Raw genomic sequence first — 18,722 nt, forward strand, 5'->3', positions numbered from 1 at the left:
CTTCTTTGTGCTGGTGTGGGTCTGTTCCACACACGTACAGCTTAGGGGTCAAGCTGAAATCTGTCTGAGTCTATACACAGAATTAGAAGGTTTACTTCCTCAAACTCCCCTCTCTGGGATTCCATCTACATTTTTCTGTAGGAAAATTGCAGGAGCTTATTTTCTTGTCTACTTAAGCAGAAAATTTCTATAAAACTTTAGCCACCTGCCTGGGCTTGCAGTATCCTAGGTTGGGGCATTCCCTTGGGGCAAAGGTGTACCAGGAAGCCTCAGTCATTTGGGTAGCTTCTCCAGGTTTTTAGTCCCCTTCACAAGCTGCCTGAGTTTGTTTACTTTTCAGCATCCTCAGGTAGCTATCTTTTTGTGTTTTGTCCAAAGGTTTTTATTTGTAATTAGTAGGTAAGATGGGCTGTAGTGGGCTTATTCTGTCACAGTAGAACCCGAATTCCAGTTGGTTAATGGTTTGTTCTGGGGTTGCTGTGCTGGGTCTCATTGAGGTGCCCAGGCTCTAGAGTGTGCAGGCTCAGTAGTTGTGGTGCGTGGGCTTAGTTGCCCCTCAGCATGTAGGATCTTAGTTCCCTGATCAGGGATCAAACCTGTGTCCTCTGCATTGGAAGGCAGATCCTTAACCACTGGACCATCAGAGAAGTCCCTAGTTGGTTATTTTTAATCACAGCTTGGTGACAGTCAGAGATTTGAGTTTGATTCCTACCTTTGCAGTTTACAGTCTGCCACTTTTAGTAGAAACTCCAGTTTTTTCATTTGGCAAAAAAAAATTGGGGACTTCTCTCATGGTCTGCTGGTTAAGAATCCACCGTCCAATGCAGGGGACCCAGGTTCAATCCCTGGTCTGGGAAGATTCCATATGCCTTGGGGCAACTTAAGCCTGTGCAGCACAGCTGTTGAGCCCACATGCCACCCCAGTGAGAAGCCCACCCACCACAACTAGAGAGTGGCCCCACCACTCACCACAACTAGAGAAAGCCCACATGCAACAACGGGACCCAGTGCAGCTGGGTATATGTAAATGAAATTTAAAAATTGGGATGTGAGTACTTGCTCTGTTCCTCCCTGGGGCTGTGTGGAGCAGGTGAGATAATGGCTGTGAAGTGCTCTGGGAATGGGAATTTGTACCCAGGTGGGGACATCCCTGCTGTGTGTGCCTGTGCATGTGTGCAAGGTGTGCACTGTTTCTTCCTGGCCACCTCCCTGGCAGTGGCATGAGCACTGACTGTCTGTCTCTCTCTTCAGGCTCTGCCCGGACCTCACTACTACACGTGGGGGGACCATGGCGGCATCATCATGGCCATTGCCCAGGGCATGGAAACCAACGAGCTGAAGTAAGTGTCTCCATGGAGCCTTAAAAAAATGTTATTGAAATACAGTTGATTGATTTACAGTGTTGTGTTAGTTTCAGGTGTACAGTAGAGTGGTCAGTTATACATGTATACATATATATAAATCTATATAAATTCTTTTTTATATTCTCTTCCATTGTAGGTTATTATAAAATAGTACAGTAAGGCCCCTACATATGAATAAGTTGCACATTCTGAGAGCAATTTGTTCCTAAGTCCAGCAAAGTTAGCCTCAGTATACCCAACTAACACAATCGTCTATATAGCACTGTATTGTAATAGGTCTATAACACTTTTCCTACAAATAATACATAAAAAGCAAACACAAAAATGAAGAAAACATTTTAAGTCTTACAGTTTAGTACCTTGAAAAGTACAATAGTACAGCACAACAGCTGTCATACAGGGGCTGGCATCGAGTGAGCAGGCAAGAAGAGTTACCGACTGGAGGAGGGAGAGGAGGTGGGAGATGGTGGAGCTGAAGGATCATCAGCAATAGGAGACGGAGGGCAAGCCGCAGTTTCATTCATGCTTGACGTTGATGGCTCAGGTTCTGGTTCCTTGCTGGAACCACGTGCATTTTCACATCTTTGAAAGTTCACGACTTGAAGGTTTGCATGTAGGGGACTTACTGTGTAGTTGCCTGTGCTATGCCGTAGGTCCTTGTTGTTTATTTTATGCAAAGTAGTGTGTGTATTTTAATCCCAAAGTCCTAATTTATCCCTTCTCCTGCTTTGGGAACTATAAATTTGTTTTCTGTGTCTGTGAGTCGGTTTCTGTCTTGTAAATAAGTTCATTGGTATCATTTTTAGATTCTAGGTATAAGTGATATCATACAATATTTATCTCTCTCTCTTTGGCTTATTTCAGTTCAGTTCAGTCACTCAGTCGTGTCCGACTCTTTGCAACCCCATGAATCACAGCACATCAGGCCTCCCTGTCCATCACCAACTCCCAGAGTTCACTTAAACTCACGTCCATCGAGTCAGTGACGCCATCCAGCCATCTCATCCTCTGTTGTCCCCTTCTCCTGCCCCCAATTCCTCCCGGCATCAGGGTCTTTTCCAGTGAGTCAACTCTTCGCATGAGGTGGCCAAAGTACTGGAGTTTCAGCTTTAGCATCATTCCTTCCAAAGAAATCCCAGGACTGATCTCCTTTAGAATGGACCGGTTGGATCTCCTTGCAGTCCAAGGGACTCTCAAGAGTCTTCTCCAACACCACAGTTCAAAAGCATCAATTCTTCGGCACTCAGCTTTCTTCACAGTCCAACTCTCACATCCATACATGACCACTGGAAAAACCATAGCCTTGACTAGACGGACCTTTGTTGGCAAAGTAATGTCTCTGCTTTTAAATATGGTATCTAGGTTGGTCATAACCTTCCTTCCAAGGAGTGTTTTTTAATTTCATGGCTGCAGTCACCATCTGTAGTGATTTTGGAGCCCCCCAAAATAAAGTATGACACTGTTTCCACTGTTTTCCCATCTATAGTGATGGGACCAGATGCCATGATCTTAGTTTTCTGAATGTTGAGCTTTAGGTCAACTTTTCCACTCTGCTCTTTCACTTTCATCAAGAGGCTTTTGAGTTCCTCTTCACTTTCTGCCATAAGGGTGGTGTCATCTGCATATCTGAGGTTATTGATACTTCTCTTGGCAATCTTGATTCCAGCTTGTGCTTCCAGCCCAGTGTTTCTCATGATGTACTCTGCATAGAAGTTAAATAAGCAGGGTGACAATATACAGCCTTGACGAACTCCTTTTCCTATTTGGAACCAGTCTGTTGTTCCATGTCCAGTTCTAACTGTTGCTTCCTGACCTGCATACAGGTTTCTCAAGAGGCAGGTCAGGTGGTCTGGTATTCCCATCTCTTTCAGAATTTTTCACAGTTTATTGTGATCCACACAGTCAAAGGCTTTGGCATAGTCAATTACTTCACTTAGTATGATTAATTTCTGGATTTTTTGATGAAGCTTTTTAACATTATACTGTTCTTCCAGAAATTTAACTCTGTGATTATAAGTGGATTATTTGTTTTACTAGGTTATTGACTGCATAATTTGTGACTAAGGAAATTATTTAAACTTTTTCTTGTTTATAAAGAAAATCTGCCTTTCCTATCTCAGAGAGGAACGAAAGAAATAATTTTATTGATTTGAAAAAGTGCAACTCTATATTATAAAATATAAATTAATAATGACTAAAAAATTAACTGGAGGCTCTTCAGTTTGTCTTTCTTAGCTTTGTGTATGACACAGTTATTCATAGAATGAGTAATAATAATAATTAATAATAGTACATGAGTAATAATTTCAGGAATGCATGTTATTTGATAAACAGGTGACTTTTACTATGATAACCTTTGGTTCTGGGGTTTTTACAGATGGACCTGCAAAGGACATTTGGGGTTAATGGCTTCATTTTATAGATGAGAAAACAGAGGCTCAGAAAGTACCTTGCTCAAAGTACCACTTTGTTCGTAACAGGCAAGACTAGCATTCAGGTCTTTAAATTACATTCTGTATTCTTTGCTGTACATTCCTCTGAAAAGCAAAAATGTCAAGAGTTAGTAACCTCTGCCTTCTTGAATTTGATGTTATCAGGACCAGTTCTTTCATTACTTTTGTCCAAGTTGTGACAAAGGTTAATTTTGTCAACATTAGGCTGGGGCAGACTAGCTCTCACTTCTTGTTATGGGGCTGAATTCACGAGACAGATTGCTGGAGGATGAGGAAAGGGCTTCTATAATCATCTCATTTAATGCAAGGAAGAGAGCCTTCTTTTCCTTTACTCCTTTTAGAAACAGGACCAGCAGCAGGACAGAGAGGTGGGTGGTTTGAAAAAAGAGATCTTAACAGCTGGTTTCTTTCCCTTGTGGGTAGTTGGACTTGTGCTGAGCAGCCTGGCCTCCAAGAAACAGGGAGAACCAAAGTCCTGGCATTCTGCCGTTCACTCGGCTGCTCTCTAGTCTGTGCAGCTCTGGTCAGAGGCTGCCTGAGAGCCAGCAGTCAGAAGAAGCCCTCTTTGTACGCAGCATGCTGTGTCCACGTTCAGATTGATGTTTGTAAAGAGGAGGACAGTCAGAGGGCACCTGCTTCCCGCCTTCATGTCATCATTTATTTATCCATTAATTTTTCTGTAGCATGTGTTTTTTTTTTTCCTTTTGGCATGCCATGTGGCATGCAAGATCTTAGTTCCCTGACCAGGGATCAAACCCATGCCTCCTGCATCGGGAGCATGGAGTCTTAATCACTGGACCGCCAGGGAAGTCCCTTATCCACTAATTTATTAATTCCCATCTCACACATTTCTCAAGCACTGATAGTGCTGGGTGACGTGTGTCTAAAGAGAAATAGAATGTTTTCCTCCACTCGCAGGGAGTCCATCCGCTAAGATACATAAATACAGTGTGACATCCAGGACACCCTGGGAGGAGTATGGTAGGGGACTTCCGTGGTAGTTTGACCGCCTGGGAATACATTTCATTCTGTGTGTGGCAGTCAGACTGCAGAGACACACTTCCTGATTTTCCCTGTTTAACTCTCCTCCAGACTATATTTGCATTCCAAACTAGCTTTTCTGAAGCAGTTAACGTGATTCTGGTCCTCTTACACCATCTGTCGGTGCATATGTGCTCAGGGGACGCAGAGTCATTGCTAGCTAGCTGCAGCAAAACATGATCCGGAAATGAGACCTGCTGCCAGGAGATCACAGGGCCCTCCGCCGACATTGAACAATGACTCTGGGGTCGTAGACATGTGGGAGATGGGCTCTCTAGTGTTCCTTTGTTTGCCCAGCTCATTTGGAGGTGTCTGTAGGTGTGGTTCAAATAACGCGTTTGCAAATTGAGAATATGTTCAGGCCTCCTATTGACAGGTGCGTGTGTCCCAAATATCAGCCAGAGCTGGGCCAAAACCTGTGTAGTGCAGCCACCTGGCATTTGTATGTTGCTCACAGAGTTTTGTTTTTTCCCTTGCTTCTCCTGCTGCTCTGCTTTTGACTTCTGAGCTATCAGGTCATCAGAAGAGAAGCAGAAAATCCTATTGTAATTAGTTCAGATCTTTAAACCACGTGAGTGGAGGCTCCTTCTGACTCAACTGGACTTCTGTTGCTGGTCTAGGGTTTCAGATCCTTCCAAGTCTGGTGTCCCCAGCCGAAGCCTTCGCTCCCTCCTTCGAGTCTCATGGCGTTTATTGGCAGCCGTCTCGTTGATTTGGCATTCAGCACATACTGCCTCCATTTGTTAGTTACCTTTTCATCATATGCCTGAATTCCTCAACTCATTAACACGGTCTTTGTAGACGAGGATTTCTATTCTACGCAGGCTAGCAGGCACTTAGTAAATGTTAGATTGTTCGATAAATAGGTCATGCACACTTAGTGTTCCAGCGCTGCTTAATTTTTTTCCTGGTTAATAAAACTGGAAGAGGTGGGGTGGCATAACAGTCTTACAAACCCCTGGGGGTCTGGGGCAGTTCTGTGGTGTTCTATGGTAAATGACAATCCCTGGAATGCAGATGTGCATGGCGGGGGGCCCCCAGATGTGTGCAACCTGGTGAGAATGTGACTGTCAGGAGTTCAGGTTCACGCTGGACAGAAATTGAACATATTTCTGTTAGGCATCATTTTAGATCAATTGCACAAACATTTGTTGAATATCCATGAGAAGCCAGTTGTTGTTCTAGGAAGAGAGGATACAGAGGTTAGTGAGGCATCCTTTGGGAGCCGGCCAGCCCCACTGTGGCTCCGAGATGTTTCTGAACCAGCTGGAGGGAGAGACTGGGGGACAAGCTTTCTGATGCAAAGCTTCCCCAACCTTAGGGAGTAAGGGGTAACATCTAACTCTAGTAAGAGGTTTGGTGGAACAGAGGTTGGAACCTTGCTTAATGAAAGAATTAAGTTTAGGTGGGTTCTTCTTTTGTTGGTTGTTTTTTTTTTTAATTATTCATGTCTTTCTCTCCCTAATTAGCACAGCTAACTAAGAGTTTACAGTTACTTGTTTCAGCTTCTGCTGAGATTCTCCACTGAGGCTGTTTTCTTTGTTGTTGTTAATTGAAATTGAGAGTAAGAGGAGGAACAGTTTGTTTTTGCTCCTGCGTGTCTTCTGGGAGTCACTCACCCCTTCATTCAGTGTGCTGTCACTGAGAGCCTGCTCAGGGGTTTGCAGGTCTTTCTTGTGTAGAATCAGTGTTCTTCAGAGAGCAGGGGGTGTTGTGTTTTTACACTCTGACCAAAAACAAACCCAAACCCTAGCTTGTCGGTCTGATCTAGAGGGACACAATCAGTTTTGTTTCTTCCTGGTGGTTCGCCTATCAGCATAAGGATATTATCAGTAGTTACTAATACCTTGGATGTTCCCCAAAGCCTCTTTCCTCATAGGAGATTTCAGATTTCATAGGGTTTTCCTCTGTGAGTCCTGAAAAGCCACTGCAAAGACTCCGCCCAGCAGAGCAGCTGTCTTTTCTAGACCTGAGTTCTGCAAGCAGCCTCACAGTTCCAGAATGTGGGAGGTGGCAGATAACCAGTTTGTTTGGTTGTAGAACCTGATCTCATAGTAACTTTAATGGTTGAAAGTCACCCCCACCTCATTTTTACCCCCATGTGATTTCTTCAGCCCCTTGAGTTATAGAGGAGGAGGTGTTCTTATCAGTCTTTAACTGTTGAGAAATTGACAAATGGGGTAAAAAAAAAAAAATATATATATATATATATATATAATGCGGTTCATTTCATTTCCTTTAAAGTAAATATTAATTAATGCCCTTCTGTGTGCCAGGGGCAGAAAAGTGAGTAAGAAGTCTTATTCCTGATAAATGGTAGCTGTCGTAGAAGATACTGAAAAATCAGGTCATTAAATAAGTAGGTATGTTACTGAACCAAACTTGGGTCTGCTTGCCCATCTACTGACACTGGGTGAAGAAAAGAGCGGCATTTATTGTAAGGCATCAGACAAGGAGTCCAGGACAACTAGTGCTCAAGAGGCTTGAGCTCCCTGATGGGTTGCAGGAGAGCATTTTTTTTTAAATTTTTATTTTGTGTGGGAGTATAGCTGATTAACAATATTGTGATAGTTTCAGGTGGACAATGAAGGGACTCAGCCATACATATTCCATTCTCCCCCAAAGCCTTTTCCCATCCAGGCTGCCACATAACATTGAGACGAGTTCCCTGTGCTATAGAGTAGGTCCTTGTTGGTTATCCATTTTAGATGTAGCAGTGTGTAAAGACCAGATGAGGCTTTCCGGGTGGCATTAGTGGTTAAGAATCTGCCTGCCATTGCAGGGGAGAAGAGATGCGGGTTTGATCCCTGGATCAGGAAATGGCAGCCCACTCCAGTATTCTTGCCTGGAGAACTGCATGGACAGAGGAGCTTGCTGGGCTGTAGTCTATAGGGTTGAAAGAGTCAGATATAACTGAGAACACACACACACACACAGAGACACACACAGACACACACTCACACACATAGACACACACACATACAGAGACACACATACACACCAGCCCTGCAAAGTTCTCTGATTGCTTGATATTGAGATAACAGTGTGGTGTCACAGGGGTTCGCATTATCCATCCTTAGGCTCCAGTAGCTACGCTCATTGTCATCAAGTCATTAACATCTTCCATTTGCTGGTAGTTTTAGCATCTGTAAAGACTGATGCTGGGAGGGATTGGGGGCAGGAGGAGAAGGGGATGACAGAGGATGAGATGGCTGGATGGCATCACCGACTCAATGGACATGAGTTTGAGTAAACTCTGGGAGTTGGTGATGGACAGGGAGGCCTGGCATCTGCAATTCATGGGGTTACAAAGAGTCGGACACGACGGAGCGACTGAACTGAACTGAGCTGAAAACAGCTCAGGAAATGTGCATCAGATACTCTTATCTAGGTATTTCAGAAAGGAACTGCAGCAGAGAACCTGGGGGAGGGGTTTGCCTGGGGGAGGCATCATGGAGTCTTGCTGGGTTACAGGTATAAAGCCGAGGGGAGCGCAGGGTGCTAGGGGAAACCACAGAAGGAGGGCCAGGCAGGCTGCTGGGAGGAGAGGAACCTTGGGCTGAGACTTCAAGGGTAAATAACAATGCTGGGGTACTGTCCCAGGGTCAGAAAGAGCTTTAGGGGAGAGGAGACCAACATGAATCAGTGGAAGGTGCAAGTCTTTAGTGTTGATAGAATGTAGATCTCAGGGTGGAGGTGTGCGGACTGAGGCCTGAGGTGGGTGTGTGAGAAGGGGCCAGAGCCCCCCAGGACTTTTATGTGCTTTACCAGAGGGACTGGACTTTGCTTTTGAAGTGATGGCTTGTATAGAAAGATGGCTCTGGCAAGGTTGAGGAGCATGAATGTTTTAATTTTTGTTTATTATTTTTTGTTTAAATTTTTGTTTATTATTTATTTTTGGCCATGTTGGGTCTTTGTTGCTGCATAGACTTTCCTCTAGTTGGGGTGAGCAGGAGCTACCTTCTAATTGCAGTGCCTGGGATTCTCATTGCTGTGTGTTCTTTCATTGAGGAGCATGGGCTCTAGAGCTCAAGGACTCAGTAGTTGTGGCTCCTGAGCTCTAGAGCACAGGCTCAACAGTTGTGGCTCATGGGCTTAGTTGCTCCAAGGTAAGTGGGATCTTCTCAGACCAGGGATCCAACCCATGTCCCCTGCATTGATAGATGGATTCTTTACCATTGAGCCACCAGGGAAACCCAGGAGCATGAATTTTCAAAGGACCAAGACTGGAGGTGAGAGATGTTGCTTAGATGGGGACCAAGCATTTTCAGGACTAAGTCTGTAGGAGCTGCTTTTTGACCAGACAGTTTGCAGGGGCTGGGGCGGGTGACAGGTCAAGATGACCACATCATTCACAGAAAAACAGAGGAAAAGGAGTCGACCGGAAGGACTGGGGGTGAGTGCAGATTTGGTCAGGGTGAACTGACATGGCTGTGGGATGTCCACAGGGAGATACGCAGCAGGAATCTGGCAACATTACATCCTCTAGTTCCATCTTCCACCATCCATTGCAGGAATTGCCTGTCATCAGTGATGGATGATCACCCAGTCTTTGCTTGAATAATTCTAGTGATGGAGACTTCGCCAAATTGAAAAATAAAAAGCTTCTATTTCACCTTGGGACAATTTGTTGTTCGTGTGTTCATGCACTCTATTTATTTATCCGTTCCCTTACGAGTGGAAGTTCTCAAGTCAGAGAGAGCCTAAATCTTCCTCACTCCCATTTCTATGCAGTGGGCTCAGCTCTGCTTCCAGGAGACGCACCCAACAGGTATTTCCTCTTTTGCTGAAAGCCTTTCAGATGCTTGAGGACCCCTCCCTGTTCTCCAGAGAGCATCTCCCATCCATGGCAGACAGCCCCAGTTCCTTCCCTCCAGTGCTGTAGGATCCTGAATCTGCACCCTCTAGATTCTCCCTGGGGTCCTTTTCACACTATCAGGGCTTTAAGATGAGGGGGCCTGATCTGCCTCCAGCAGCCTGAAACACACATCCCATTGGCATTGATACCCACATGATCCTAGAGACTTGATTTCTGGTAATAAAAACCTAAAACTGTTTTTACACTTTGACAGCCTTCTCAAGCTGGTAGCTCCTACTAAATTATGTTTTTAATTGAGATATCCTTTACACACCATGAGATGCTCTTATCTTAAATACACCATTTCATCCATTCTGAAGGTTGCATGTCAAGATGGAGAAATTTTCCATCATCCTAGAAAATATCCACATGCCCCTCCCTAGCCAATACTGTCCCCTCAGCCCACTGCCACGAATATCCTTATGAAAAGTAGACCCTTACCATTACCTTGTTCTCAAATCAAGAATTAACTCTGAGAAAAAGAAACAGGGTTCGTTTGTTGTGACTTGTGTGTGAAACCGTGTGTGTTCCCAGCTCCACCTTCCTTCGTATCTAAGTTCTCTCAAATCAGCTGTTTCATAGTCCATTCTTGAAACCACTTTTTTCTTCTTAGGGAAATAAAACTACTTTTTTCTCATCTAGTTTTGAGATCTTTATCTGTTCTCGTGGTTCTTTTTAGAGATTATTAAAAGGAACTTTGCAATCATTCCTTTAAATCTTTCAGTTCCCTCAAATGTGCTTTATTTTGTATTCATTTTCCTGTAACTTCCTTTTTTTTTCCTGCTTTGTCCAGTTTGAAGATCATTCTTCTTAATAAAGATAAACCCAACATAGAAATTGACTAACCTCTTCTGCTTTTCTCTGTCATTGCTATTTATACCATTAACCATCAGATGGATGATCCCATTCCATTCTGATTCTTTTTAGAACTTGCTGGGTAACCAAGTTAGATTGCCCACTAATCTGCCAATTATTTTGGTAATTTGAAGCATTACCTTTGGCTTATTTTGAGTTTGAGCTGTTTGGTCACTGTTCCTGCAGATTACTAGTGTGAAGAATTACAGCTAAAATTAATTAGCAGATTGCTATGGCTCTTTAAGTTTTTGCCCTTGGTTATATGACTCTATTCTCATCTTAGATATGTTCTTTAAAAGTCTGAGCTCATCAGGACCTTTCTGTGGAACCATAGATTTGTGCTTTGAGTTTCTACCCCTGCGTCCCTTATTTAGTGTATCTTGGTTATATTATATTTTTATTATCATTGTGTATATAGTCTCATCTTTTTGAGACTTTTGGCCATGAGATTATGTCTGTATTTTATTTGAATGTTTTGAATTCTCCCTTCTTAAGGGCCGAGGCCCTACATCTTCTTCCATGACTGTTAGGAATATAAAGATGTCTTGGTTTGTTTTCTTGCAAGGTTCTTGTCATTTTCACTTCACCAACACAAGTTCTCCTTCAGAGATCAGAATTCAGCCCATAACAGGTGATCCCTTAACTGTTGAGCTGATGATGTGACTGCCCTTTCTCCAAAATTCTGAAAAGCACTGTTTTCTAAAGGCACAGTTTATTCTTCAGTACAAAGCTGCACTCAGCCGAGCACCTGCTTTTAGTCTCAGTAATATGTTGTCGTCAGAGTCTGCTGGGGACTTCTCAAGAAACAGGATGATTCATTTCCTGAGGTTATCTTGGGTTCGAGGAGCTATTCAACAGAATTACCTACATGGTGTGCAAGTAGACAGACTTCCACTGTGATCGCAGAGCAGAGGGGTAGTTCCCATCGTGGTTGGTTGATAGACCGACTCTGCGGGTTCTGGATGCTTTAAAGATGCTACTGAGCCTTTGCTTCCCAGGTGACACAGTGGTAAGGAATCTGCCTGCCATTCAGGAGACGTAGGAGAAACAGGTTTGATTCCTGGGTTGGGAAGATCTCCTGGAGTAGGAAATGGCGACCCACTCCAGTATTCTAGCCTAGAAACTTTCATGGACAGAGGAGTCTGGTGGGCAACTGGGGTCGATAAGCATCAGATGTGACTGAGCTTGAAAGCCTTTAGCTCATCACCCTGTTGCAAGAAGGAGATGAAGTTAACTTATCTCCTTATCTGCTTCAGGTTAACTTAAACCAGAAGCATGTCAGCCGGAAGACAATTTCCCTTCTTAGGAAGATCTATAGAGGAGATTGCTCAGTCCTCTCTGCCCTGTCCCCACCCCACCCCCACCATGACCATGGTTTAATCTGTAGCCTTCTTGCAGAAGTACCAGTTTTAGTAATCTCAAGAGGAAGTGCTTGAATTGAATGACATAAAAAAGATTTACATCAAGTATTAAGATCCTGAGTAAAAGTAAAATCTCAAAAACTTGAGAAAAGTGAAAGAAAAGTTCTGTGTTTAAATTGGATTTCAGAGAGACCCAGCAGCTCTGTGACCCTAATTGAGCCCACTCGAGTTGAGAGGTTTCTTATGGTGAGCATCTCACCAGCTTGCTGGGTGATGAAGCCAGTACCAGGCACATTTTCCTCTCCTCTTCCTCCTCCTCCTCCTCTTTAATACAAAAGTTAATTTAAAATCAATACATTGAATTCAGTGCTGCTTTTTTTCCCAAGAGGGCTTGCACTCTTTTTCTGATGTAGTCTGCCTTTTCTCAGGACACACTTTCATCCAGCTTTTAATTTTTGAGACTATGGGAAAAGTTGTAAAAGTTGTGTAAAAAAGTACTCATGTTACCTTCACTTACACTTTGTGTAATAATCACCAGTTGTTAATGTTTTGTTTGCTTTGCTTTTGTCATCTGTTTATCCTGTCTGCCATCTTTCCATCCATCTATCCCTCCGTTTTGGGGAAAATTATTTGAAAAATAGTTGCAGATATGGTACCCCTTCATAGCTCAATACACATATCTTAAATAAATAAAGGTCTTTTCCTACACAGTCAGAATGCTGTTATCATTCCCAAGAAAATGATCATGAACTTAGTATGACTTATTTTGTTGTTCAGTCACCGAGTTGTGTCTGATTCTTCGTAACCCAATGGACTGCAGCATGCCAGGCTTCCCTATCCTTCACCATCTCCTGGAGTTTGCCCAAGTTCACGTCCATTGAATTGGTGATGCCATCCAGTGCCACTGATGATGGCATTACTATAAGTATTATAGACTGTTATATTTTCTCAGTTGTCCTATATTATTTGTAGCTGTTGATTTTTTTCCTAATCTAGGATTCAGTCAGGGTTTGCATTTGTCTTTAGTCTCTTTTTAATCTATAACAAGTCCTCTGCCTCTTGGGCTGTTTGGTTGGTTTTTGATAGCCTTGATGTTTTGAAGATTCCAGGCCAGTTGTCGCATAGAACATTCCACATTGTCAGTTCATCCATTTGCATGGACTCTTGCCTAGATGATGCATCATCCTCAGTGCTTTGTCTGAGAGGTACATGACATCAGGTTGTCTTGTCCCACTTCGAGTGCTGCTAAATTTGCAAGAGTTGTGACTCCGATCATCCGCTGTAAATTATGTTTCCTCCTCTGCAGTGAGTGAGTTGGTACCTTTAGACCATGTAGACGCTCTGGTCCCCAACATTCTTTTACCCAGTATTTTCGGCATCCAGAGATAATCTTGTCTGACTTGGTTGTTGCAATAGGGTTACAGCACAGTCACTTTTCTCATTCTGTCATTGTTTTTTTAACAATTATTAGGTAGTACTGTGATATAATAATTTCCCTTCTCTGCCCTTTTTTCTTTATCATGTACAGACCCATGCCCTGTTTTCATTCACTGTATTATCTGTTATCATCATTTCTCTTTTTTTTTAAGTTCACATTGTTCCACCCTGGCCAGTTGGAACCCCATGGAGTTGGCTCCTGTTTCCTTTCTCATCGACAGCATCAATCTCTGAGCGTTTCCATGCTTTCTGTCACAACCTTAAACTTCCCTGGCGTTGTCCCGGGATCAGCCGCTGCCCCAAGGAGCTCCGGTTCCTGCTACAGGTGACTGTTATCTGGAAACCAAGGTCTTGCCCCCAGACTTTAACTGCAAGGATCCTCTTCTTACATCTGGGCAGGTACAGCACCAATGAAGGGGAGACCTGGAAAACGTTCGTCTTCTCGGAGAAGCCCGTGTTTGTGTACGGGCTCCTCACGGAGCCTGGCGAGAAGAGCACTGTCTTCACCATCTTCGGCTCCAACAAGGAGAACATCCACAGCTGGCTGATCCTCCAGGTCAATGCCACAAGTGCCTTGGGTAAGCCCCTGCCCCCTTGGCCCTTCTCATGGAAGTACCTTTTTTAACAATTGGGGTGTGGTTGCTTTACAATGCTGTGTTGGTTTCTCCTGTACAGCAAAGTGAATCAGCTATTCGTATACAGAGATCTTCTCGTTTTTGGATTGAGAGTTGGACACAACTGAGCGACTTCACTTTCAGTTTTCATTTTCATGCATTGGAGAAGGAAATGGCAACCCACTCCAGTGTTCTTGCCTGGAGAATCCCAGGGATGGGGGAGCCTGGTGGGCTGCCGTCTATGGGGTTGCACAGAGTCGGACACGACTGAAGCGACTTAGCAGCAGCAGCAGCAGCTTAGATATTCTCAGAAGGGTCTGTAATCCGTTGACGACAGCACATATGCATTAAGTAAACGAGATATTCAGAGGCAGTTACTCAGGCACTTCTTCACAGGGCCATGCGTTTTCTGTATCCTCATTTCCTGTGCAGTCATGGGCACAGGCTGGGTTTAGGTGTATGTGTGCTGAACAAGTGAATGAATAAATGCTTGAAAATTATTCTTCCAAACTAGCAGTTCCAGTTTGGCACATTCGGTGGGTAGACTCTCCTAATGGTGTAGGGTCCTCTCACAGCTGTCTGGGATCTCGTCTCTATCTGCTGGTCCAGGCCCAGGACCTGCCAGTAAGGGAGCAGGGGGAGTAAACCTCTGCAGCATCCTTCTTGGCCCCACGTAACCCTGCCCTCTGCGCCTTCTCTGCCGTGGCTGACGTTATTCCAGTTGCCTGGGATGCTCTGTGGCCTACCCATTCAATTTCTGCTAGTTGAAATCCTTTTCATGGATCAGGACCCAATGCACTTGGCTGCTTATAACCCAACCGGACCTCTGCCCTCTTCTCTGTGTCCAAAACGGGCGTGTACTCTTCACACCTTGGATTATAGATTTGTAGCTGCCACGCTTTGTGTGTCATCTCTCATCACCTGGATCATAGGTCTTTAGGTATAAGAACCTGCTCTGTGCATCTTTATCTTCTACCCACTAGACGGCCTGATAGCCTTATCAGTAAGGGTTTAATAAATGCTTGCTGATTGGGATGGTGTTGAGTTGACAGTAGTTAATCTTTTCAGGCAGCATTTAATGTAACCAAAGACACACATATAAAAAAGACATAAACTGCTAGGATAGACATTGGTGTACTTTGGAATTCTTATGGAAACCAGTCTTTTTAAATTTTGAGTGGATGTGGGTAGATGGAGTGACCAGCTTGTCTGACCAGTTCTCCGCCTCCTTCCATGAAGGTCCTGCACCTTCCAAGCAGTGACAGTGGATTCTCTTGCTCATGGGCCACACTTCAGATGCGTCCATGCTGTCTTGGGAATCTGACAGGGAACACTGCTCCTCAGTGATGCCACCTCTCGGGAGTCCAGCCTTGACCTCACTCCCCAGAGACAAACACCTCTGGGGACCTGGTTCTAAAGGAAACTGCAGAATCTGCTCAAATCTTTCAGAAGTTTAGACTGTGAGCACCAGGGGGGCTTGCTCCCTCCCCGCTTTCTCAGGTGGATGTCTGTGTTTCTGGGGACAGTAGAGGCAGGTGCTGCCTGGCCCCAGAGCCAGCCAGTGAGAGGGTCAGGGCAGCTCCAGGGGCCTGCACGCTCGCTGGGCGGCAGCGAGAGGCCCGGGAAGTGGGTGGCCAGGCCACGGGGCAGGCAGGACAGGAAACCCTGCGTGGGCATGCCCGTAATGCTACGTTTCCTCCTCCTCAGGGGTCCCCTGCACAGAAAACGACTACAAGCTGTGGTCCCCATCTGATGAGCGGGGCAACGAGTGTCTGCTGGGGCACAAGACTGTTTTCAAGCGGAGGACCCCCCACGCCACGTGCTTTAACGGAGAAGACTTCGACCGGCCGGTGGTTGTGTCCAACTGCTCCTGCACCCGAGAGGACTATGAATGGTTGGTTGTCCATCCACACCAGGGACCGAGTGCTCTTCTGGTCCCTCAGCAGTGTGGGCAACAGGCTGGGGCGTATGCCTTCCCCTGAAGAGAGGGAGCGGCTCGCAGGAACCAAGTATTTATCAAGCAGCTCTTAGGAGCCAGGAGCTGTGCTGGGCACTTTTTATGTTGGTTTTTCCATTTGGTTGTTTCAGCCGTGTGATGTGATGGAGGTGTGAGCACCCCCCTCCCCCAACCAAGCATGCTGCAGTAATTTATGTAGGAATAGATTACTCTGGGATTTATTTTCACAAGGGCAAGCAAGAAAGGAACATGCTGAAGGTTCCATTGTGGATAACTCCTTTTCCTTAGGAGCCCTATTTTCAAGGAAATTTGCTTCTCTATCTGAAATAAGAGTGTGTGTGTGTGTGTCTGTATATTATATATATATATATATATGTATATATATATATGCTTTCCAGGTAGTGCTAGTGGTAAAGAATCTGCCTGCCAATGCAGGAGACACTAGAGACGACATAGGTTCGATCCCTGGGTCGAGAACCTCCCAGGAAATGGAACCCACCCCATGGCAACCCACTCCAGTATTCTTGCCTGATAGCGAGCCTGATGGACTACAGTCCTTGGGGTTGCAAAGAGTTGGACGTGACTGAGGCAACTTCGCATGCATGCACATATATATATTTGTGTGTGTGTAAATACACATACATATGTATATTTGTTAATTAGTCCTTGAGTAAAATATCTAAGGCGTTGCCTGAGAATGTAGAAGAAACAATATGCACACAAATAATTGTAATGGGAGATGGAAAGATGTAGGTACCTTGGAGGAGGAATGGGTGTTTTTCCTGGGATTACTGATAGGAAAGAGGAGACTATAATTTGCTGCAGTTGTTGTTCAGTCAGTCAGTCGTGTCTGCCTCTTTGTGACCCCATGGACTACAGCACGCCAGGCTTCCCTGACCTTTGCTATCTCCCAGAGTTTGCTCAAACTCGTGTCCATTGAGTCGGTAACGTCATCCAAACCACCTCATCCTCTGTCGCCCCCTTCTTCTCCTGCCCTCAATCTTTCCAGCATCAGAGTCTTTTCCAGTGGGCTGGCTTTTAGCATCAAGTGGCCAAAGTATTGGAGCTTCAGCTTCAGCATCCATCCTTCCAATGACTGTCCAGGGTTGATTTCCTGTAGGACTGACTGGTTTGATCTCCTTGCTGTCCAAGGGACTCTCTAGCACCAAGAGTCTTCTCTAGCACCACAGTTTGAAAGCATCAGATGTTTCTTTAACATCTTTATATTCTCCAGTGTTGCCAATAAGAGTGGATTTCAGACTCTTGACTGCAGTCCCTAGTAAGAGTGTATTGTATGGTATACCTCTTTACCTATATGCATTTGTGTATGTAGACGCAGGCACACGTCTATATAAACAAAAGTTTTGTGAGCTAAGGCCTACTTTCAAGTGTGATGAGTTTTGCAGTCTTCTGTTCTTTGTGGGGAGGGGAGGAAGCAGGTCCAGACCCTCCAATGTGCTTTCACAGGCTCGCTAGTTTATGACCTACAGTTTGAAGAAACTGCCTATGAAGGGTAGTTGGCTATTGGAGTGATTAATGCTCTGCCTAGGCAATGGCACCCCACTCCAGTACTCTTGCCTGGAAAATCCCATGGATGGAGGAGCCTGGTGGGCTGCAGTCCATGGGGTCGCTAGAGTCGGACATGACTGAGCGACTTCACTTTCACTTTTCACTTTCATGCATTGGAGAAGGAGATGGCAGCCCACTCCAGTGTTTTGCCTGGAGAATCCCAGGGACGGCGGAGCCTGGTGGGCGGCCGTCTATGGGGTCGCACAAAGTCGGACACGACTAAAGCGACGTAGCAGCAGCAGTCCCCCAAAAGACTGAAAGCAGCCACTCCATAAAAATTTGCCTGATTTGACAAGTGGGACCTGTTCGGTACAGTAGTGAAGCTCCTCCCTTCTGAGTAATTCCGTGTAGAGGGTTTGGTGTGGACTGTGGCACGATGTACACGTGAACCGCTCTGCCGTGTCCCTGTTAACACCTCCCCTGTAGTAGGTGTTACATGGAATAGAGTCAGTGAAACCCTTTGGGTAAAGCACACCAACCTGGAAAATGCCTTTGGATTTCTAGTTGGTTTGGGCCAGACCTCGGGAAGTACGTATTACCACTGCCTCATTTCAGAGCTGTCAGCTCAGGCATTGACAGGCAGTAACAGGACAGAGCCAAGACTAGACCCGGGGCTGCTGCTTCCTACCCCAGGGCTTTACCCGGCTAGCAGGTGGGAGCGGCAGAGATGTGGTCCCCACGAGCAGGAGGTCTCATGGACTAAAGGACTAAGTCCCAAAGTACGTGAGGAGGAAGCCAGGGTGATTTTATTTCGTAAGTGGACATGGTCTTAAATAACAGCAAATCCTTAGTTTAGAACAAAGGCTATTCTTTTAAATTTCTCTTTTAATTCCCCAATAGTGTCAAGGAGAAAGTCTCACTGGGTAAGATGCAGCAAACTTTTCACATTTGCTGATTCATTTTAATGACAAAGAGGGCAGGCACAGAGTCTTTGGGTGGGGAACTGGATCCAGCTAAAAAATGCAGTATTATTTTGTTTTGGATATCATGATCTGTCTTGTTTTTGTCCATTTACGGCATGGATACTGGTTTTCCAATTATGGCTCTGATACAAAGTTTTTTTTGAAATGTACTGGTGTAAAAAAATGAGTATTTGTTAAAGGGACATGGTAAGTAACTTAAATATGTATATGTTTAGGTGTTTATTCAGCATTGTTGGATCTTGGCTGTGACACGCGAGATCTTTGTTGCAGGACACAGGCTCTCTCTAGTT

General features: G+C 44.8%; 1 protein-coding gene across 4 annotated transcripts in view; it reads left to right on the top strand.

Annotated features, from left to right (window-relative positions):
• The window catches only part of SORL1 (sortilin-related receptor, L(DLR class) A repeats containing), a 171,234-nt gene that overhangs the window by 71,773 nt on the left and 80,739 nt on the right, over positions 1-18,722 (top strand). For all 4 annotated transcript variants that reach the window (XM_010830503.1, XM_010830500.1, XM_010830499.1 and 1 more), the window contains 3 exons: positions 1,252-1,340; positions 13,769-13,947; positions 15,691-15,877. In XM_010830503.1, the coding sequence (XP_010828805.1) occupies positions 1,252-1,340; positions 13,769-13,947; positions 15,691-15,877 (455 nt within the window). The remainder of the gene's footprint in view (positions 1-1,251; positions 1,341-13,768; positions 13,948-15,690; positions 15,878-18,722) is intronic.

The sequence above is a fragment of the Bison bison genome, unplaced genomic scaffold (assembly GCF_000754665.1).
Source record: "Bison bison bison isolate TAMUID 2011002044 unplaced genomic scaffold, Bison_UMD1.0 scf7180017864518, whole genome shotgun sequence".
NCBI classification, from domain to species: Eukaryota; Metazoa; Chordata; class Mammalia; order Artiodactyla; family Bovidae; genus Bison; species Bison bison.